The 24274-nt window shown below is 37.6% G+C and overlaps 1 protein-coding gene across 1 annotated transcript in view; it reads left to right on the forward strand.

Moving 5' to 3' along the window:
- Window positions 1-10760: 10760 nt before the first annotated feature.
- The window catches only part of FAM13A (family with sequence similarity 13 member A), a 266497-nt gene continuing 252983 nt past the window's right edge, over window positions 10761-24274 (forward strand). The window contains 1 exon segment of the mRNA XM_032498189.1: window positions 10761-11011. Within this exon segment, the coding sequence (XP_032354080.1) occupies window positions 10907-11011 (105 nt within the window). The 5' untranslated portion in view covers window positions 10761-10906.

The following is a 24274-nucleotide window of genomic DNA, read 5'->3' on the forward strand; positions in this document are numbered from 1 at the left end:
CTAGCTTTTTTTTTATGTTGATTGAGAATACAGGTAAAAGTGCTTAATAATATTTTTTAAAAATATTTCTTCTGCTCTAATATTTCTCAATTGGAATATTGGTTTACTATTCATACCTTGTAATTGGCAACATCTTTGCTCTTAGCCTTGCCACAGTTGGAAATCAGGTGTGTTCCAAAAAGAGGGATTTACTCAACTTAATGCATTTGTGAGAACATAGGTCTCAGTCAGAGAAGCCTGCGTTTGAAACCTGGCTTTGTCCATTATTGGCTGTGCAAGTCTGAACCTTTCTTGAGCCTCAGTCTCTCACTTGATAAACATGAATTATACCTATACCGCCGGAATGGTTGTGATAACTAAATGAGAGTATGTGTGGGAGACTTGGTGATTGTTTCCTATACCCCTTCACAAGTTAAAACACCTCTTTAATTATAGTTCCAGGAATGGTTATTCACTTAATATGAATATTTTCTTATTTGTTCACAACTTTAACTTTTCCAGATTTTTTAAAAAGAATATAAGCCATGTTACTTTTTTTACAGTCTCACAGTGGGTCAGGCACTGTCCTAGCCACAGGTCATATGTTTAAAACAATTTTTTAATACAAAGTTTAACAAATTGGATTATCATTAAAAAATCAAAAGTAATTGCTTCAAGAATTTTAACTTATCCTTTAATCAGAGGTAAGATTTGAAAAAATTTCAGTGGAATCTTCCTGATAAACAGGTTGAAAATGAAGAACTCAGTTATTAAAGGCCACAGACATATGTTCCCGTGAGCACTATATTCCTGCTTGTTTCTTCTGTCTTACAGATTTTATATTCTTGCAGAATATAATTATGGAATATAATGTGATATTTTAATTTCATACAAAATATAAATCTTTGTTATTTTTTCTCCCAGTTTCCTTGAGATATAGGTGGCATATAACACTGTATGAGTTTAAAGTGTACAACATGATGATTTGATATACGTGTATATTGTGAAATGATTACGACAGTAAGTTTAATTAACATCCATCACAGAGGTTTTTTTTTTCTTGTGATGAGAACTTTTAAGATCTACTCTTAGCAGCTTTCAAATATACAACAGAGTATTAACTATAGTCGCCATACTGTACATTACATCCGCAGGAATTATTTTACAACTGGAAGTTTGTTATTTTTTGACCACCTTCACCGGTTTCCCTCATCCTGTATTTATTGTCCTTGATTCTTTTTTCTTTTTCGGATCCCTGAACTTTTTTCTCTGAAATCCCTTAGAAATTATATTCACGCTTACTCTTTTCAATTCTTTTGTCTGATGACACTCATGGAATCCTATTTCTTCTCCTAACTTTTAAATGAGTCCCAAAGTGCTTCCAGGAGCAACCCAAGATGTTTGCACCACACATTAATTGTGCAAATATTTGTTACGAAGCTTACAAGGAAACAATAAGATATTGCCCTGTCCTTCAAGGAGTTCACAATCTAGAAGGATAGGTTTGTTAACACTAGCAATGCCGTGTGTAAGTATTATACTAGTTGTTTAAACCAGACACATGTGCACAAAGAGACAACTTTAGTCAACAATGCTGATGACATTGGTGCTGGGTATTGAAGTGTGTAAAGCTCTGTATTAAAGTGAGAAAGGAGACAGGGGCATTTCTGGCAAATACCAGGTCATAAACAAAAGTTCTGAAGTGGGAAAGCATAAGCCTTATTTAATTTGAAGAATGATAACGTACTACTTTTCTACTGCTGCTGTAACAAATTATCACCAATTTAGTGACTTAAAACAACTTTATTTACTGTTCAGTAGGTCAGAAGTCTGTAGTCAGTTTCACTGGGTCAAAATCAAGGTCTGTCTTGTCCCTCTAAAGGCCACTTTAAAAAAAAATTTTTATTGAAGTGTACTTGTTTTACAATGTTACTTTCAAGTGTACAGCAAAGTGACTTGGTTATACATATATATACACATATTTTTTTCTTTTCAGATTCTTTCCATTATATGTTACTACAGGAAATTGATTATGGTTCCCTGTGCTATACACTAGGTCCTTGTTGTTTATCTACTTTATATATAGTAAAGTGTGTCTGTTAATCCCCAACCCCTAATTTATCCCTCCCTGCTCTTTCCCCTTTGGTAGCATTATTTGTTTTCTGTGTCCGTGAGTCTGTTTTTGGTTTGTAAATAGGATGTGTATCATTAGAGGCCACTTTCATTCCTTGGCTGTGGCCACTTCCTCTCTCTTCAAGCCAATACCTTGTACCTTCAGATCTCTCTGACACAGTCGCTGACTACATCATCACAGCTCCCCTGACTCCGACCTCTTCCTGCCTTCTTATAAGGACTCATGTGATTGGGCCACACTGAGGTTAGGTTATCCAGAATAATCGTCCCCATCGCAAGGTCCTTAATTTAATTACACCTGCAAAATCCTTTTGCCATGCAAGGTGACATATTCACAAGTTCTGGGCATTAGGATGTGGGCACATTTGGATGAGATTATTATCCAGCCTACCACCAGCAAGAGGTAAGAGTTTAAGATATATAATGGAGATAAGGCTAATAGGGAATTTGATTTTGAAAAGCCTTGAAGCCATGCTAAGGAGTTTGGAATTTCGTCTATAGGCCTACAGTTTTTATTCTTTTAAAAGGTTAAAAATATTATGATGGATGCTCACTTCAGTGTGCACATACTCAGAATCCAAATACAATTACATGGGTGATCACAGGTGCCTTGAGCCCCATCTATGGAGCCCTTAGCCCTAAAGAGAAGGAGAACAAGCAGGAAAGGAATATAGCCAAACCAGTTTCAGAAATGTACGGGTGTAGTTGTACTGAAGGGATGCTGATGGGGTCCACATTTAAAATGTTTACATTTTAAAAATGGCTGTGAGAACAGAGAAGAAATTGACTTGAAAACTTTCAAGAGGTAGAATAAACATGCTGTGACAATTTTCTAAGGAGGGATTAAGGAAGCCAGAGGAGGCTGCAGCAGCCTTTGAGATGTCTATGAAAATGATCATAATGCATACTTCCTACTGAAATTTCCTCCCACTTCATGACATGATTTCTAGAGTCTACCTGAAACCAAGTGCAACTTTCTGCTCAAACATGTTGTTTGCCAACTGATTAAACTTCTTCTGTTGGTAGGGCAACCATATAAAACTGTAGTCCCAGCATAGGTCAGTGATTTTTTTAGAACCATTTAAAAATATTTAAATCAAACTTACTTATAAAACACTAAGCTAAAAATTGTGTTTCTCTGAAGTTCTGTTGCCAAAGATATTATGACTTAGGTAATATAGTTTCTTAAACCAGAGGTAAGAAAGAATTCAGAATTACTTGTGAAGAGAGACAAAAAGCGTCAAGTTTCTTCTGGTTCTGGATTTATACAGCAAATTTGTTTGAAGACTGAATCAACACTGGTGGTATCGCAGTGTTACTTTCAGGATATAGGGATGGTGAAAGAAAAGTCAGGACCTGACAAGAAACCCCCTTGGTGAACAGACATTTCTTACTGCTACTTAAGGATAAGGTGGTCTAGAAAATCCCCTGGTGGAATGTTTCAGGGTGGTCCACATAGGCCTCCTCAGGTCCCCATCTCATGACCTGGTCCACAGAGGACCTTGCATTGGAGTTAGTGTGGAGGGGAGAGAAAGATCTTTAAAATGTAAGACATACTTTTCGGTGATTTTGGGTTCTTAGGATCCTGGTGGAGAGGGTTTTTCGATCCCCTGGCAGTAGCCTTTGTTGGTACCTCCCCTAGCCTCAGCTTCCCTAGAACACTTTTAAACGTGAAAGGGGACTCTATTAATAATTCCATTGAGCCAACAAGCATAATTCGAAACTTTCCCAGGCAGACTGGAGTTTAAAGTACCCGAGTTATTAGGCACTGCTCCGGTGTCCTGGAAAACAAAACTTTATGCCTCTCCTTTCTTCATGCCTCTCTTATCTTGACTAGCATGGCACCTTGTTTGCCTCTTTTGTAAAGTCAGTTATCAGTTTTTTGGGGGGAGGATAATTAGGTTAATTTATTTATTATTGTTCATTTTTTACTTAATGGAGGTACTGGGGATTGAACCCTTGACCTCATGAATGCTAAGTGTGTGCTCTACCACTGAGCTATACCCTCACCCCCAGTTATCAGTCTTGCGAGTTTTTTTCTGCAAATTTATGTGATTTATCCTTCACTATCTAAATTCAGAGACAAGTTCATCTCAGCTGAGTTATTATGAACAGGGTCCACTTATCTATAATGAGTCTCCTTCCTATCCTAGCACCTCTTAGTCAGCCTTCCAGATTAATCTGGCCCTAGTTTTGTCAAGCTGTTCATTCTGTTTAAGAACCTACAGTAGTTCCCGATTGTTGATGAGGTCGAGCCTAGGTTTCTTTGCTGTTTCCAACTCCTTGCTTTTTTGTGCCGATGCCGGCCTGTGTGCTCATCACACAGACCACGTTAGAACACCCTCTCCTTCCTCGGCCATTCTAGCCAGTGACATCTGTGTAAGTCAGCTCAACATATGCCTCCAGCCACTTTCATTTCGTGTATTCGAATTTTAGAATTTTCTGAAATACTAAGGGCACACATTTTAAATTTGATTATACAATTTGTTGTATTTGCTAGTTGATGGATTAAGACTCAAGTGCCTTCAGGCGCCATGAGGTAATTATACACTGTGAAGCTGTCAGAATGATGAACAACAGGCATTAAGTGTTTGTGTTGATTGCTAGCAATAGTCATTTCCACCCAGGTACAGGTGCATGGCCTTTGAAATCACTATGCAGGTGAGACAAAATGGCTAAACAGAATACCTTCACAAGGTATGCAATTTATGTCCTAAATATTTTTTACATATACTGCATAGTTCCAGTGATACACCATTTCCCATACCTCTCCTTAACCATAATTCCTGGAATAGTAATAAGTACACCTTGTGCATTGTATAAGTGCTTATGAAATTTAAAAGTTCAATTATGGCTTTAGCAAGCTTATTGGGAAAATAACTAAAACTGTTCTCAAAAGAATCTACTATAAAATAAGCTACAAGGATACATTGTGCAACACAGGGAATGTAGCCGTATTTTAATAATTATAAACGGAGTATATAACCTTTAAAAATTGTGAATCACTGTTGTACACCTAAAACTTATCTAATGTTGTGAACCAACTGTACCTCAATTTAAAAAAAATCTAGCTATGTCTTGTTTCCCGGGTGTAGGTTTCGGATCATCATGGATATACAGTGCTTCCTGTCCCTAAGTCAGCCCTCTTGCCCACTTGATAGTGGGCTGGGTCCTGACCCTCCTGCTGTGGAGGCTGATGTGGTGGATCTGCTTTGGTTTCCAGGGGATAGGGGATGATATCCAGGGGTCTGCCCTCAGGGAAGGGGCGTGTTAAGAGTTAAGGTGGGGCTATAAATAGGTCTAGAAGAAGGGGCCGTAGGGAAGCTAGTGAGAAAGTAATAGACATGCAGGTCAGACAATGGAGCTTACAGAATGCCCCATGAATCTGGAGTGTCTAAACTGTGGGTTGTATTAAAGAGTGATGAGACCAGTACTCAGCACCTGAGATAAAAAGACAGCTGAATTTATTCACTCCTGTGGTAAGGGAAAGCTCGGCTGGTCAGGCAGTCTTTCTGAGCAGAGCAGACTCCTATTCTATATAGGGCTTTTGGGAAGCGTGGAATTAGGATTGGGAGGTTTTCAGGGGTTTGTTGGCATTATCTGAAAGAGAGTGGTTATTCAAATGGATTGTTTGGCACTCAAAGACATGTTTATTAAAATGAGTATTCTTCACTGGCCAGAAGTCATGGGTTTTCGGTGATGGATTGGCTTGCAAAATCAATTGGTTTACCAAGGCAAGTTGCCAACTGATTGAACAGGTTTAAATTAGTCAAGTTGGCTATTGGTTTCCATGGTTGCAGAGCACTCCATCTTTCCCTAGGACTGTAGTCATTTTTTCTTCCCCTTCCTGAATTGGGATGGGAATACATCTAGAATTCAGAATGAAGATGAGATACTCAGATTTAAACTGGACCTTTTTTATGGAAATCTTTCAGAAAAATAATTAGGAGAAGGTAAGAGTAGGCCCAACCCCAGGTGATAGGGCAGTTTTAACAACACAGATTAACAAAGCCAAAAAAGACCTATTTACTGCTCTTTTCCAAGGAACTGAAGCACACAGGCTAGTCTTTCTATGAGTATATGAGGAATCTAATTCCCAATAATGTTACTGAATGTTCTAGAGCAAGGGTCAGCAAATTTTATTATAAAGGGTCAAATGGTAAATATTTTAGACTTTCTGGGCCCAATCTCTTGCAACTACTGAGTTCTGTCACAGTACTGCCAAATTAGCCAGAGACATTCTGGAAACAGAAGGGTGTGACCAGATTTGGTCTAGGGTAGCTGACTTGGCACACAGGCTAGTTTGCTGACCCCTGGCCTAGATCAAGTCATCTTTCAGGTACATCTACTGTCATGGATTCAAACACTGAAGTATCTAAACCCTTCTGGTTGAAAGAGAGTATATAAATGCTAAATAGTCGCTGACTGGCTGATTTCTGATTTCCTGTCTGGTTGGATGTCATTGATTTTGGGTCAAGTTGGGATACTTATTGAGAAATAGCTGGGACAGAGCCAGAGCTTGAGCAGAGACTGAGTTTAGACAAAAAGAGCCTCCACTGTCCCACTTCTGATGGGCCTCAGGTGGTTCATGCTGTAGTTGCCACCACCACCACCAACCCCCCCACCCCCATGCCCCAATACCTGCTGGTCCCTGCTACACGGCTGACATCCTGTCTCTGGGCTACTGCTCTTTTGGTACCTCTTATGTCAACTCTAGTAGCAGAGATTTTATCCTTTGAAAATTGGTGTGTCTTCCAGCTAACATCAGAAGGCTTGGCTTTGAAGCATTTTTAGCTTTTTTGGAGGCTAGAGGATAACCTGGCCTTTTAAGCTTCCTCCATCAAGCTTCCCCAGGTCAAAGGGTGGTTTGAATGATAGCATCCTAGGGGCCTGACCATTCGTTATGAAGTAATTTTGACGCCTTCCTCCAGGGTGCCCAGGGTTCTTCTTGAGAATAGGGCATCCTTTGTCTTGCCATGGTATTTCAGCATTTCTGGAAGTGGTCATGGAATTAGCCCACCTTAGTGGGCTATTCAGAAAAGCACTTTTAAAAACTTTATCCTTTCTGGGGGAGAAGCAATAACTCATATCAGCAAATCTCTTGGTTGTGGCTTGTATATCTTAAAGTTCTTTGTAAATCGATACTCAGGAATATACATGCATGATAGCTCAGAGAACTTTCTGGAATCAATTGGAGTCTATCACTTTCATCCATTTGGGGTCAGGAGAAAACATTTCATACTCTAGTTACAGATATAGCCCATGGAGAAACAAACTTTACAGTGAAGAGTATCTTCTGGTGCTTGTTAAATGGCCTGTTCAGGGATTCTCTTTGCAAGTGAAATTCAGTCATGACAGAGAAAAATAAGGATGAAAATTAGTCACCACACTAATTTTACTTCATAGTGGTATATAAGAAGTAATGAAAATTAGGACTAGTTTTTTTTCCTCCCATGTTGTCCTTATGTAGTAATATCCAAAATGGAATTGCCTATTAGATAAACAATAACAAGAAGTATAATTCTTTGGTTCTCTAGCTTGTTCTAACATAACTGAATGTTTTTGAAATTCATCATGAAGAACTGATTGGAAAGAAGGGCAATACAATTTTTAAAGAAATGGATAATGAGAGAAGGCTATCTTTATTAGATATTTAAATGAATTATAAAGATATCATTATTTAAATGTCATGAAAGTGATATAAAACTAGAAAAAATAGAATGTTAGCCTGAAAAATCCCCTATATGTGCATGTGTGTGTATGTGTGTATATATGAATTTAATATATAGTACGGTTAAGTATAGGAAAAGTGGGAAATGAAAAATTTGCTGTAAATTTTTAGGGGCAGATTCCTTAGTATATCAGTTAGGGTAAAGACAAACTTGTTTCATATACACACATATGTAAGACCTTCAAATACAGTAGCATAATGTGAGTTTTATTTCATTCTCATGTAAAAGTTCCCCTTGGCCTCAGCTTGTAAGGCCCTTGTATTCCTCAAGGGCATTCTGAAGTCCAGGTCCCTTCCATCTAGTTACTCTGTCATCCCCTGAGACGTGGTCCATCTTCTGCATGGCTGAAGCTAGGTTTCTGGTGCACCCTCATTCTGGCATGTCATGAAGGGCAAGGAGAGTAAATGTGGAGCAAGGGATTTTATACTAAGCACATGACACAGAAGTTGCACAGGTCGTATTTGCACCCCTTCTATTAATATGTGAGTAGTCACATGGCCCTATGCACCTGTGTGGAAGCTTGAGGAACGTGGTCTTTAGCTGGATAACCATGTGCTCAGCCACAACTACGGAGAAAGAGCTCTAATATTATAAGAAGGAGAGATTACATACTAAGAGAGTTAACATCCTGGGCCAGTAGTTATATGAAAAATAAAAATCAAATCAATTTAGATCTTCATCTTCTAATATATTTTGATATTCCAAATAGATATATACTGAAACCACATGATGAGCATCCAAAACAGTTAGTTACAGCACTTGGCAAATGGTAATAAAAATAAGTGCTTTTTATGGGATTATATCATTTGATCCTTACAGTGACCCTATAAAAGAGACTGTTAACTGATAAGACTCCAGTTGCTAAATGGATGAAGAAAATGATCAAAGATAGTTCACAGAACAGAAAATACAAATGACTGAGGATTTTTCATATTTTTAATGTTACGATAGTAAAAAGAAATACAGGTTTTAAAATGAGAAATCATTTTCACTTACTAATTTAGGAAATATTTTACAAAATATTCAGACTTGGGTAAGGCATGTTGCAGAGTATAAACTGCCAGAGCCAATGTATGTCAAGATCTTTAGCATGTGTTCATGTTCTCTGTGATCCAGAAATTTCACTTTTAGGAGCCTTTACTAGAAAACAGTCAGAATGAGGAGAAGGCATTACTTAAAATCACACACATAAAATCAGGAACCATATAACTGTCAAAAAATGGGAGAATGACTAAATTGTTGTATATACAGAATGCAATATTACACAATACTAAAATACTTTAGTGTTAAAAGTATGGAGCATGCCTCTGATACAATGTTAAGTGATAAAAATTAGGACATAAAATTATCAGAAATTAGATTTACCTGATGTTTTTTTAAAAATCATAGAAAAGATACTGCAAGTAGATTTGTTAAATGTTTCTGGGTGTCCTCTGTTACTCTCTTACTACATCTTTGCTTCTTTATTAGCATCTCCACATTTATTAATCAGAATGGTTTATTTACTTAATCCTCCCTCCCTCCACTAGATGATCCATGAGAGAAAGTACCACACATTGTCAGTAAGTTACATAGCATAGTGCCTGGCTTGGTATAGGCAATACGTACTGACTGGGTGATGTTGAGTGATGGTCCTCGAGGTGACCTAGTCTTTAAGCTTTTATTTTTCACCGTGGACCAGCAACATTTGTATAATCAGAAAAACAAACAAACAAATTTTAAAAGTATTAGAACAAGTTTATTTTATGGTCATTTTCTTTGCTAATCAGCCCAATTGTGTCTATTGGGTGAATGGGAAGCAGAAATGATAAACTCTAGATTAAGGTAGAAGTAGAAAATATTTCTTTTTGTGATGGAGAAGAGTCTGTCCATTTTCCCACACCCATTCCCTTGTATGGCCTTGGGATTGTTTTCCTGCCATGTGGAAATAAGTCTGTGCAGTGTTTTGTGTGCACAGACAGAAATAAAATGTGCTCTGTTGTGTCCTGTGGCTTGCTCAACAGTTTGTTATCTTTTTGGCTCTGCTACAGGTAGCCTTGGTTGGCTATATAGATACACAAAGAATACTAGATTTGAAGAAAAGTATTGAAATGGGATCTGATTTCAGTTTTCCCTTTGCCTCCCACCTTCTCTTCTTAAGATATAACTCTATTAATGTTTTGTTACTGGGAGCAATTTAAGTCTTTCAAAGTTGGGGTCAAGTGAAACTTTCCATGTAACCTTTATCAGCGTTGTCTTAAATGTGCCATGCCAGTAAAAAAGATTTGGCAGAAAAGTGGTAATGGAAAAAAAAAAAAAAAACAGGACAGTTTCCTTCTGGCTTATATGAAGTAGATATTTTAGCTACCTGTTCAAATATTTGGAAACTGTAAAATCAGATTTTTCTACTGGCACAGCGTATGGAGTAGGAAGTTCTTGAAAGATCAGCTGGAGGCTCATTTTCCAGACTGTAAGGCACACACGTGGAATTGTGGATGTTGTTCTATGTTTATCACAGTGTTTATGTGAGTAAGGTAATTTGAGAGTAATTATTAGAAGCAGTACGGAACAGCTACATAAAACAGCATTTTCATTTAGAACAATTCTGACAGGAAAAAAAAAGTAAAGGGAAGGAAACTTTGACAGAGTTTAACTGATTTCTGGGGGGGCCATAGAATTGAGTCGGCCTCGGGAAAGTGAGGAGTTCGCAGATTTAAACCTGAGTGTAAAGATGCGGCGACGGGAAGCAAGTGTGTGTTTTCGCTTTCTGTCCTTGGTCCTGTTGGTGAAGACCGCCAGGTGACCAGTGTTTTCTGAACGGAAGCAGCCAGTGTGTGCGGCATCTGGCAAGTCAGGTTTAAGAGAAAGATGTCAGCGCCTGAAGCCCCGGGTCACGTGACTCCCTCCACCGCCAGGACTAGACGCTCAGGGTCGGGTTTCAACTCCAGGCGGTCCTGCCAGCCATGTGGGTCTGGCCAAAAGAGAAGCAGAGCCACACTTGGGAAAATGTTGGGAGCTGCCCTTAGCGTGCCGTCGGCCTCTGGGTCCGGAGCTTGTGTCCCACATCCCAGTGTATCGACTGCATGGAATTTGAGCGCCGTGCTGCCCTTCTGACGTTTTCGCCTCGGCTTCATCAGTTCTGCCCGGCGCTCCCTGCGAGAATGGGGGCAGGAGCTCTCGCCATCTGTGTGAGTACAGGCCGCCTCTCCGCCGGCGCCGCGGGGCCGGGTGAGGCCTCAGCCCTCCCGGTCCTGATGAGATGTCCGTGTGACTTTGTTTTTTCCTTCCTTGGAGGTGGGGAAAGATACGTTACTTAAATTCCCATCTATTCAAATGGACATGAAGCAATATTTTGGGTGGCATTCAGCATTTTTGTCCGCTTTCCTTTTCCAAAAAATGTGGAGGAAGATGCCTGCTGAGTTTACTTGGTTAAGACAACCCGATTAAATGCAGAGTGCTCTCAAGGGTGTTAGACTTTCTTGTTCTAAAAGAGTTAAGTATGAATGCTTAATTATAGTTACTGGAAATGTGTTGTGCCCAGATTGAGAAAGAATTAAAGCAACCATTAATTTATTTGCCTCCGTGGATGTATATAACCTTTCTCTATTTCACATTCTTGTTTTCGTTTAGTAATTCCAGAGTTTTTGTTGCTAAAGGTGACGGTGAAAGAACTAAAATTGATAAAGTGTGTGAATCCTTAATCAGCTGTAGAAACCTCCAGTTATAAAGCAGTGGCAGCAATAAATAGCACTGATATAAAATCTGTGGGAAAAGATGTGTATTTCTAGGGCTGAAATTCATTAATTTCAAAAAAGTTCGGTTGGTGCTTACATATGTAACCTTTTGCAATAACCAAATATATTTTCACACATTACACAGAATGCTGTAATTAAAATTTTTATTTTGATATATAGAAAATGTACAAATGTACATATTTTAATCTCAAGTTGGTATTGTATTCCAAAGGGTGTTTTATTTGCCCCTGGAGATACTAAATGAGAAATAGCTTATTCTGTATTATCACCTTAACTACTCCCTTGTATTTCATCACATTTAGGTCAGATCATATATTTTTTTTTAAGTTTCAGAAAGAGCTGCATTTTGTTGTAGGACCTGATGGTATCCTAAACTATCTGTAAGTAATCTGGGTAATTTTTGACACATAGGCCCTGAGCGGCCACCAGATGGTGGACTGGTCCACAGACTGAATCTTCTCAGCATCCTGGGTGCTGGTCTTCCTGACTTTTACATTCAGCCCCCATGCTTATAGTATCCAGGTGTCCAGCTGGTGGTCTTTTTATCACTCCAAAAAGTTTCCTTCAAAATCTGATTTTTATATGTGGAGAATACTGAGCTTTGATTTTACTACAGACACAGGTCTGCATTTCCCCAGGTTTACGAAAGAAATAATTTAGAGCTGGAAATGGATAGAGTGAAGCAGAGATTGATCTGTTTGTCCTGAGATTTTCAGACATCTGTTTGATTGGATCATGACTACTTGCCCTTGGCCTGTATATATTGATCTCAACCTTGACTAAAATGTAGACTGACGTATGTATGACATTCCATATTTTTCCTTAATTTATACCCAGAACATGTACAAAACTTCATTTAAGATTGATGTAAAAATTATACCATTTAAGGGATTATTCACTCCAGTGAATGAGTAATTCTCAGTCATTCCCACCTTTCAACTTCAGTTTGGCCTTTGGTTGTGCTGTGTCCCAGTCTTACCATAGGAGGAAACATTTAGGTTTTTAGGAATTGTACATAGTATTTCTGGGAAAAGGGCCATTGAAGAACAAAATGCTTCATGGCAGAAAAGAGAGAACTAAGTCTCACATAAATGCATGCATGTGGGCTCGTACACTTTTTTTTAGTTTGAGACTTCTCTACTTTGACACACATGCAGCAACTTGTGAAGAATCTTACTACTGAAGATAGTCCTGCAGACAAGGTAGTAGTGCAACAGACATCTGTAGAGTGTGTATGTGAGTTGATGGATTCTTGAAGTGGGACACAGGCTGGTTTAAAGATACTCTGTTCCTACATCCGTTGACTAACCAACTTTCTCTTCCTCATTTCTTTTTTGTTTTTCTCTTTCCCCGATTGCCTGTGCTGTTAGTAAAACTGTAATGGGCTCACAAATTTACTTATATCACATTACAGAAACGAGTAGGTGCTTTACTATAACGTCTGATTTCTCCTCAGTAAATCACCCCCAGGCAAACAGGAAAGTGTATTTGCCAGTTGGTGATATCTTAGTCTCTTCTCGTTTTAAACACACTTCTGGATGACTCAAGCTCTCAGGTGAATCCTGAGTCTTTCAGATTCCCTGCCCCTTGGGCTGTTCTGTCCAGGGTGGTGTCTGGGCATTGTGAGGAGAGGTGGGCTGAGAATAGGGAGTTTGCATGTTCTAGTGGTTGAGAAAAGGGGGCCTAGAGTGCAAATGTGTAGGTTCTTATACTCTGCATGTTCTGCTGTGTGGGGAAGTTCGAGTATCAATTCTGTGACTGAATTTGTGGGTCCGTTCTGGTATTGTCAGGGTGCGGCTGTCCTCCTGTCCTGGCTGAGCTGCAGCTCTTGCTGGTCCTGGCAGCGATTCTAAAGGTATCCCAGGCTTTGTAGCCTTTGTCCCTAACTTGGGCACCTCCACTCCTGTAGCCTTACCAGCTGGTACTATTAGCTCCCCTACACATATCCCATAGTGCAGGCAGGTCACAGTACAGAAAGGATCACAGAGCAAAGTCAAGATACTCTCGTTGCAGGTTTATTGAATCAACTTAAAGCACGGCATGAAGCAAGGGGCAAAAGATGGGTAGGTTTACCCACTTAGAAAGGATTTAAGTGCAACCAAAGGACCACACTCTGATTCCTCTGTTACTAATATTCATCTTTCCTGTCTTTGTCGCCTTTTTGGCCACATCAGCCATCCCTGATCATGGTGTGTTTTTGAAGAATACTACTGAGTGTGAGCAGGCTCAGCAGATGGAATGTATCTGGAGCCAGCACAGCTTGCCCCGTCAGCAGGGGCAAGCGTGCTGTGGTATAATAGTAACTTGCTGATACGCTACTGAACAGTTATGGGTTTTTATGTGCATATCTCAGGCAGAGAGCACATGGGGCCAGAATAGGTGTGATCAATGGATGACTCATTAAAGACATGAATGTTTGGTGTCTCATAAATGTTGGCTGCTTCCCTTGGTTCTCTCATCTTTACTTAACCTATCTGTATTAAATATGTCTACCAAGGTATCCTATGTCCTTACATATTGTTAATAGTTTTATCTTTTCTCTTTTATTGTTTCTCTTGTTCTCAATTTAGCTGAGCCAAATTTTCTTAAATAATAATCAAATATTATGTAAGGTGAAATTTCAAAGCCATCACAGTTATCCTCTTTGTAGTTTCTAGTTGGATGTCAATACCAAGTTTCTCCTACACAGGCTACATTTAGGTTTCTTAAATGTCATGATGGCTTTCTCAATTTTTTTAAACCCATTTTTTATTTGGGGTTTTAGAAAAACTTGGGCTTTGTTTGGAGCCTGGTGTACCTGAGCTTAATTTCATAGTTACGTTACTTACTATCCTCTGATCTTAGACATTATTGAGCAATGTGCTATCTTGATAGTAGAACTGAAGGAATATTTGACCATCTGTTCAATGTCTTACTGTAATTTATCTGTCTTCAGTAGGCAACAGTTTGGACAGAAAGGGTCATATCTTATTTGCATTATTTGCCTTTTGCTCAGGACTAGGCAGTTGTAGTTGTTCCATAAATGTTTGCATAGAACAGATAAGTCATGCCCTAGGTTTTGCAGCTTCACCTAAGTGTATTTTATTTTTCAAAGGGTCTTTTGAAGCCTCAAGAATCTAAAGGTATGTCTGCAAAAGCATTCTGTCTTTTTAGTAGTGCTTTTTGTGAAAATGGCACAATTTTCCATTTAGCAAGAATTAGCAGGATAATTGTTAAGTATTTTGTACCTTTAATCTTTTGAGTCACCAACTGAGAACGCAGGAATTCTTACTATAAAGTTGCTTGTAATCAGAAGACTGTCCATCCATTCCATCTCAGATGATGTTTAGTCTGGCCAGTGCATAGCTTTTCCTCAGGTGGGCATGCAATCTGCATAGATCAAGGTAATTAATGCTGGATATCCCAATAGACAAAATCTCAGTAGCTCAGGGAGACAAAAATTAATTTGTGGACACTCAGAGTCTGATACAAGTTGACAAAATCTTCCATCTGGTGGCGCTGGTATCCAAGCTTCCTCCATTCTGTCACATATTTGCTATTTTAACATGTGACCATATATCCCCTAGGTTATGTCAGGGAAAGAAAAAAGAGATGGAGGAGGCACACATGCTTTTATCTGCCTCATTCTGGAAGTGACTCATTTCTCTTCTCGTAGTTCATTGCTGAGAACTAGCCACATGTTCCCACTTAAATGCAAAGGTACTTGGGAAATGTAGAGAAACATCTTATGGAATGTGTAAACATTCTCTCTGGCCATAACCAAAATTGCTCAAACCAAACAAAGAACATATGTTCCATGATTGGGATAGCAGTCTGTCTCCCATTCCCCTACTGAACGTAAGCAAGGACTTAGATACCCTGGGTGCTGCTAGCAGACGTCTAATCACTGGACCAAGAGGGAAGGCAGCCTAAAGGTAACTTAATTTATCAATAAATGCAAAGTAGTGGTGACATTCCTGAGCCAATGATTCTACCCACTTAATCTGTTGGGCCTGGGATAGGAAGACTTTTCAGTTTAAACTTGTGTGTGGTGTTTGAGTTTTGAACAAGCGCATGTATTACTTTTATTAAATTTAAATTATTAAAATAAAAAACTGCTTAAAAAACAGGGAATGATAGCTCTGTCTGAAAGAAATAGATTAGTTTACAATCATAAAGGCAATGAATATTAAATTTTTGAGTGTGTATGGTACTATTATAGATATATATTGAAATATATTATTTGAAATTGCCTGATACATAAAAGGAGGCATACTTTCCCTGTAAATTTCATAAAGCAGTCCTAGAGCTGGGAGGCAGTGTCAACCCAGTAGAAAGAAGTATCTAAAGATTCTAGTGTTTAAACATTGAGCTGGTTGCCTTATGAGGTGGTCAGTGTTCCAATGCTAAAGTGAGAAAGGAATAGATAAACAAGATTATACTGTATAGCACAGGGAAAATCTTACGGTAGCTCACAGAGAAAAAAAATGTGACAGTGAATATATATATATGTTCACGTATAACTGAAAAATTGTGCTGAACACTGGAATTTGACACAACATTGTAAAATGATTATAAATCAATAAAAAATGTTTTAAAAAAAAAGTGAGAAAGGGAAAGCTGAGTGGTCATGGGTTGACTTGTCACAGGCATTCTGTTGTGGAATTAGAGTTAGTAAGGTGAGATGCCCTCAAAACGTTCTAGTGTTCTGTGAGCCCTTGCGTATGTTCCCAGAATTTGTAGTTCTCAGCCAATTAGACGCTTTCATTTGTTAGACTGTTGGAAATTTAACACATACATGCCCTTTTTTCCTCCTGTACTCCCTTCACTAGGGCTTCCTCTTCATGAGGAGTGGGATGATTAGGTAAAGCTGGAGGCAGTATGCCATGATCTTAATAATAAAGCTAGGTCCCTGGGGGGCATGGGAGAGGGTGCTAACATTTGAATTGGTGAATAAAGTCTTTTTAGCTGGAAAAAGCAAATTTTTTTAAAATAAAGGAATTAGAGAATATTATTATAGGCTTGCTAAATTTTACTCCATTTCACTGTATGAAAAAATGTATAAATCACTTAAAATTATACAATAGAACTCTGCCAAATGGTTCATTCTAGGAAAAATGTTTTTAGAGAGTAGCAGCGGAAAAGATATCCTGGAAGAAAAAAAAAGACTTGTTCAAGAAGAATGTTGATATAAAATTGTCTTTTATCAATTTAATTTTGGTCTTAATATTCAGAAACTCCTTTAATATTTAAGAAATTCGTTTTAGTTAAAATGTAAATGATCTCATGTAGAAATTTTTATTTCTGTGGTTTACACTGTAGATAAATCGTGTAAGCTTTCAAGTACTTCCATGCATCATTAGTTTTAAGTACATTTGGCTTTTCTGAAGGTATATATTTTAGAATCTTTTGTTTCAGCAATGTGGCTCTTCTTACTATGCTAGATCTTAAACTGAAATGAGTTTCTGTAACTTTTTAAAAAACATTCTTCTGTTTCTGACTTTACATTCTGCTAAACTTGCCGAGAACCAATGGCAAGTATAGCTTTTCCAAGAGTATTTTTCAAATTTGACTGATAGCAACCTCTCTTCTGTTTAAATCCTATTTGGCTCTATTAAGACTGTCAGCAATGATGAACAGAAGGTTTAAAATTAGTGACTTTAAGAGCTTGTGCCCCTTTTCCAAAATAACCAAGGAATTCTAAGCACAGGAATGTTTCTGTGCTTTCAGGTTTTTTATACGTTGGTATAGCAGCAGTCACTTCAAAGGCAGCTACCCCAGAATTTACTGATTTCATCTAGAATTATTGTAGATGGATAAAGTGTGCAATTATCATGAAGAATGTGGGGTGTTTCTAAAAGCAAATTAATATTCAGTATATTCCTTCTACTGACAGTCTTATTTTGGCAGGACATTACCAAGCACCTGCTTTCTATTTTTTTAAACTGGTCTTTTGAGGTGTAATTTACATATCTTAAAACATACTCATTGAAAATGTACAATATGATTTTTAGTAAATTTACTGATTGTGCAGACAGCACCACTGTGTAGTTTTAGAACACTTCATCACTTCAGTAAGTTCCCTTGTGCCCATTTACAGTTAGTTCACATTCCCACCACCACCCCCAACTTCAGACAACCACTAATTTACTTGATATTTCTGTATATTTGCCTTTTTTGGACATTTGATATAAATGGAATCATAAAATATATGTTCTTTTGTGACTGGCTTCTTTACTAGCATAATATTTTTGAAGTTCATCCCTGTTGTAGGTCTCAGTTTTCTTCCTTTTTATTATAACAGAATAATTTTCTCTCATGTCACATGTTGTTTGCCCATTCACTAGTTGATAGACATTTGGATTGTTTTCAGTTTTGGCTGTTGAAAATAATGCTGCTCTGAACATGCATATTCAGGTCTTTGTGTCTACATGTATTTTCATTTCTGTTAAGTTGGTACCTAGGAGTGGAATTGCTGCATCACAGAGTAAATTTATGTTTAACATTTTTAGAAACTGCCAGTGTTGTCCAAAATGGTTGCACCATTTGACACTTCTGTTATCAGTGTATGAGAGTTCCAGGTTCTCCATATGCTCACCAGCATATGGTGCTATCGGACTCTCCTTATTGTAGCCAATCTAGTGACTTTGTAGCGCTGTCTCAGTTTCTTAATGACTAATGATGGTGGGCTTATCTTCATGTGCACATTACCTGTTGTATATCGTCTGGTTAAATGTCTGTTCATGTCTTTTGCCTATTCCTTTATCGGGCTGTTTGTTCTTGTTGAGTTGTAGGGGTTCTTTTTATATAAGTCCATTATCAGATAAATGATCCACTGGGTGTAGGGTTTTGTCCAGTCTTCTAAATCAATTCAGCCCAAACCAGTACTGCTGGATTTCACAGTTGGCCCCCTGTGTTAGCACTGCTGTGCCTCCCCAGTCTGAGGGCAGAGGGGTTGGGAGCAGTTCCAGGCAAGCATGCCAAAACTCCCACTGTTCTAAACTAAACTTCATCAGTTTTTCATGAATAAGTGTTCAAGTTGTTTTTGTTTTTGTTTTTTTTGGTGGGTTTTTTTTTTTTTTTTTTTTTTTTTTTTTTGCCTTCTGTCAGTTTCCAGAGCTCTGAAATGGTTGTTTTGACAGTTTTGCCCAGTTTTGTATTGTTTTTTAAGGAGAAGATTTGCAGACCCTTTTACTCTATCATCACTGGAAGTCTGCAGTTGGTCCTGACTTTCTTTTTTATATAGAGAATATAACTTTTTATAAAAACTTTTTAAGTTTTCTTGGTATAATAGTTAATACATTTCTGTTATATAAAATTTAGGATATACAAGTAATTAAAAAGAAGAAAATAAGAATCGTCTATGATTCCACAACCCTAAAACAAATCTGTACTATATTTGCTTAGGGTCCTATAGTTTTTTCTATGAGTATGTATAGTTATAAAAACAGTTTATACCTGACCTTAGTTTTGCAGCATTCTTTTTTTTCCCCAATTAACAATATATTATAACTATCTTGGTTCCAATTTGCATAAGATAGGCGTCTTCTTCACTGTTCCTTGCCCTTCTGTGCTCAGAGGATGGCCGGGACAGAAGCCCCAGTTTTTCTTGGGTGTTGCCAAATTGCCCTCCAGAAATGTGAACGACTTTATATCCTACCTCTTTTCTTCTTACCAATATTTACTTTTCTTTAAAAAAAAAAAAAAAAAAACTCCAAAAGTAGAAAGGATGACAAATACTATCATTATTGTTTTTGCCTATCTTTGATTACTAGGAACTTCACCAACTCCCGCAAAAATCTACTGTTGTTTGAAGTAACTATTTCTTCTTTACGTATCTTCAAATCTATCTCCAGGTAATGGCCATTCACTTTGATTTTGTCCTCTGAACCAAAGGGCAGCTTTTCTAAAACCTGGAAGTGTTTTAACCGAAGCCTTCCCTTTTGAGTGTAATTGTTTTAGTTTCTTCATTCCTTCTTCACATAACATGGATATACTTTAAATTTTTTACTTTTATTTTTATTTCTTAATTTTTTGAAATAAAAAATTTTAATTTCTTTTTAAAATTTCCTTTTCAAATGTCTTTGCCAGTCTTTTCATCAGAGTCTCCCCAGTCATTTATTAATTGGTTAAAGTTTGTGCTCTGGTGGTTTTCTCAAGGAAGGAAGGGTCACGGGCACAGTATTCTTTTAGCCTTTGTATATTCAAACGGTAGCTTTTATAGTTGATGGACAACTTGATTGGTTATTACATTTTGGCTCGTGTTTTCTTTCCTTAACTACCTTGTTGGACTGTTCTGGGTATGATGTGCCATTTCAATTCATAGATTCAGGGCTTCTATTTAAACAAAGTTTTTGTGAATTACATCTTTAAATATTCTAATTTATTAAATATTCTACTTCATTAACTATTCTACTCCAAGATATTATTTGGTTTTCTTCTTTGGGGACTTCAGTAACCCATATTTTGGAGTTTATTTAACTGCTTTTTGTAGCTATCAGATCCTTGAGATTTTTTTAAATGTTTCACTATGTTTACTTTCCTCATTTATGTCTTCCATGTCCCTTACTGGGCTGTCAGTGGTTTCTCTTCTCCTTTGTGCTCATCAGAATTTAGTCTTTACTTCTGAAATGTTTGTGTCTTCTCCTTTCCTTCCTTTGCTAATTTCTGCCGATCTCCATTTCACATTCTCTTTTTGACTGATTATCTCTTCCCTAAATTTTTGTATTTCTGTTTTGTGGTATCCTTTCATCATTGTGATCAATTGATTAACTTTAAAAAAATTGTGGTAAAATGTATGTGACATAAAATTTACCATTTTAACTATTTTTAGGTTTATAATTCAGTGACTTTAGTACATTCACAGTATTGTGTGACTGTTACCATTTTCCATTTCTAAAACCTTTTCATCATCTCCAACTCTGTACCCGCTAAACAGTAACTCCCTGTCCTCCCTCCCCACCCCAGCCCCTGGAACCATTCTCCTACTTTCTGTTTATGAATTTGCCTATTCTAGGTCCCTTGTACAAGTAGAATCATACAGTTTTGGGTTTTTTGTGTGTCTGGCTTATTTCACTTTGCATAACATTTTCAGAGTTCATCTATGTTATATCATGTTATGAGAATTTCATTCCTTTATAAGACTGAACAATATTCCATTGTGTATATACACCACATTTTGTTTTCATCTGTTGATGGGCATTTGGGTTATTTTCTACTTTTGGCTGTTGTGAATAGTGCTGCTGTGAACGTTGGTATACAGGTATCTGAGTTTCTGATTTTAGGGCACATACTCAGACGTGTAATTGATGGATCATGTGGTAATCCTATATTTAACTTTTTGAGGAACCACCTGTTTGCCTTGGTGCTGTATCATTTTACATCATCACCAGCAATGCATAAGGGTTTCAGTTTTTCCACATCCCATCCAGCACTCACTTTCTGGATTTTTTTTTTTTTTGATAATAACTATCTTAATGAATGTGAAGTGTATCTAATTTTGGTTTTGATTTGCGTATCCCTAATGACTACTGAAATTGAGCATCTTTTTATTTGCTTATTAACTACTTGTGTGTCTTCTTTGGAGAAGTCTCTAAGTCATTTACCCATTTTTTGAAATGGGTTTGTTGTTGTAGTTACTGAGTTGTAGGTGTTCTTAAACATATTCTGGATATTAAACCTGTATCAGATAGATGATTTGCAAATACTTTTTCCTGTTCTGTGATTGTCTTTTCACTCTTGTTAATGTTTTTGGATGCACAAAAGGTTTTCATTTTAATGAAATCCAGTTTATCTTTGTCATTGTTGCATGTGCTCTTGGTATCATTTCCTTGTTAACTTTTGTTGTTTTTGTTAGGTTACGGTTTTCATCTGTTTCTTGGCAACATTTTTCTGATGAGTTATTTCAAGAAAGTCACGATGATCTTTTATACTTTTTAAAAAATACTGTCTCTGTTTAGTTGCTGGCCGTGTTCCATTTTTCTTCCTCACATTTCAGTGAGATTGGTGTTTGTGATACCAGTATCAAGAGGTTCCTGTGGGGTATAGTGATGAGAGGCCAAGGTAGCTTTTCAAGTTTTACAGCCCTGGGACTGCCTCCTCTCTTGCTGCCAAAGGACTGTTTCCTTAAATGTGGCCCTTGTGTTCGCCCATCTCTCCTTCACCTCTCTGAAACTAACCTGGGTCAGGAGAGCTCTGCTGCCTTTTCTTCACAAAATTGCCCTCCAAGGTGATGCACTCACTATTGGGGGCATATTTTTCTTGTGCTTCCTGGTAGCCACCTGTTGGGATCCCTGTGGGTACTTTGTGTGTCATCTTTCACCTCTTCCTCTAAGCAGGTGAGCCTTGTTGAGCTCCCCCTCACCATGTGCTCTGTCTTTAAAGTAATAAATATTTGTAGGTGCTTTTAAAGAGCTTGCATGTCTGGACTCCTGCTGGTCCTCTCCAGACTCCCCATAGTGCTGGTGTGATGTCTGCTCTATGTTTTCTGCCCTGTCTTTACCTTTCGCAGCAGTCATACACAACTGGAGTCTATAACTTTTCTGCGTTCTGTTGATTGACTTTTATTCATCTTAATCTGTGTGGTTTCAGAAAGAGAAGTGAGAAAATTCAGAAGATTCTTATTGGGTTTGTTCTTAATAGTTTCTTTAACATTCCAATAATACTAGGTAATAAGGATTCTTTAATCTTTTCTAGTCTAAGTGGTGGAAATTAGTTGACATGAGATACACAGTGATTCGAGGTATTTTAAGTGTTTGGATAGAGAAATGAGTTATTTTTTTAAAATTTTAATTAAACCTAACTTTTCTATTGATGTCTAAAGATTCTTAGATCTTAATTTTTCAGATCATAGACCTCTTGAGAATATGATTTCTAAAAATTTGATGTTTCATGTATTTTAAGGATTCCTGATCTGTGGATTCCAGGTTAAGAACTGTTGTTTAGCTCTACAATGCACATTGATAATCTGTGTAAGGGCAACGAATAAGATATCCAAAAAGTGCTTTGGGTTTTTTAAGTTAATGAGCTAGATTTGGAAAAACTGATTTATAGGAAACTTGTGATTTTCTTGACCTAACAGTATGTTCAATAAATAATTGCTGACTTTCTAACAGAGCATTATTTGAAACCGATTTTTTTTTCTCTCATATAAAAGAAGTCCATAGATGGGTATTCCAGGCTGATTCTGTGATGTTATCAGGTTGTGAGTCTCCCACCTTTTTTCCCCTCTATTTTACTGTCCTTAGAGCTTAGCTTCTAGCTTCTGGACCGTTACGTAGTCACAGGCTGGCTCCCAGGCATTACAGCTGTGATCTAAGCAGAAAACAGGAATATAGGAAAAAAAATGAGTTGGCCTCTTTTTAAAGCAATATTTCTGGTGGTCCTGTTAACAACTTCTGCTTACATCTCATTGGCCAAATTTAGATACGTAGTCACCCGTATCTTCAAGGATATGATGCTACAGGGGAGGTGGGTATATTTCAACTCGGGACTTTGCTCCTGACCCTCCAACAAAATCAGAGTTCTGTTGTTAAGAGAGAAGAGGAAAATTACCCATTGCTAGGCAACTGCCAACTCTTCCACAGTGTCCTTGGAAAGAATTTGTTACCGCAAATAAATTCTTAATCATTTTTCAGCATAAAGTGTCTTCTGATTCTGTGATAGATGCTTTTACATCCTTTCTACGTTATTTTAAAATCTCATACCTTCTACATTATTTTAAATAATGTTTAAACTCTCATAACACTTTAAAGTAGGTGGTACTATTGCATTTTAAATGACAAGGACCCAGTGTTGGTATAGATGAAAACTTCTCTAAGGTCAGCAGGTTGAATGTGAGGGTCCCTGACTGCAGTATTGTCCTCCTGGTGATGCATAAGCTTGACTTAGCTGTGTGGCTGGACAAAGAACATATGTTGTCCAGGGTTGCGTTTGCCCCTTTCCTAAGCTTCACACTTGACCAAAGAGAATGACATTCCTTGTGAAAATGTCCAAGTCAGTAGGAAAACCAGGGTTCAAGCCCAGGTACCCTGTTTTCCAATGGAGTGCTTTCCCAGTGCTGCAGCCCTATCCAGGCTAACGGAGTTGTCCACATCTCTGTAAGAATAACCCTACAACTGTTATTGTTAATTTTCTAATTGTAGTTTGAAGAGAACATATTCCTTTCCCTCCTAATTGTGAAAAATGATGTTGCTCTTTGTTAGCAAGGAATCTCTTTGGGAGGTCTCTATTTCTTCATCATTTAAAAAAGTGTTTTTTATTAAAGTATAGCTGATTGACAATATTGTGTTAATTTTAGGTGTACAGCATAGTGATTTAGGTTTTTACAGATTATATTCCATTATAGATTGTTACAAGATATTGAATATAATTCCTGTGCTATACAGTAAACCCCTGTTCCTCATCTATGTTATGTATAGTAGTTCGTATCTGTTAACCTCATACTCCTAATTTGTTCCTCCCTCCCTCTTTGGTAACCATAAATTTGTTTTCTATGTCTGTGAGTCTGTTTTATATATAGAGTCATTGTATTATTTTTTAGATACCATGTATAAGTGATACATTTGTCTTTCTCTGTCTGACTTACTTTACTAAGCATAATACTCTCTAGGTCCAAATATGTTGCTACAGATGGCAATATTTCATTCTTTTTTGTGACTGAGTAATCCAGTCATTGTGTGTGTATGTTTATCACACCTTCTTTAGCCAGTTATCTTT

The sequence above is a fragment of the Camelus ferus genome, chromosome 2, assembly GCF_009834535.1.
Source record: "Camelus ferus isolate YT-003-E chromosome 2, BCGSAC_Cfer_1.0, whole genome shotgun sequence".
NCBI classification, from domain to species: domain Eukaryota; kingdom Metazoa; phylum Chordata; class Mammalia; order Artiodactyla; family Camelidae; genus Camelus; species Camelus ferus.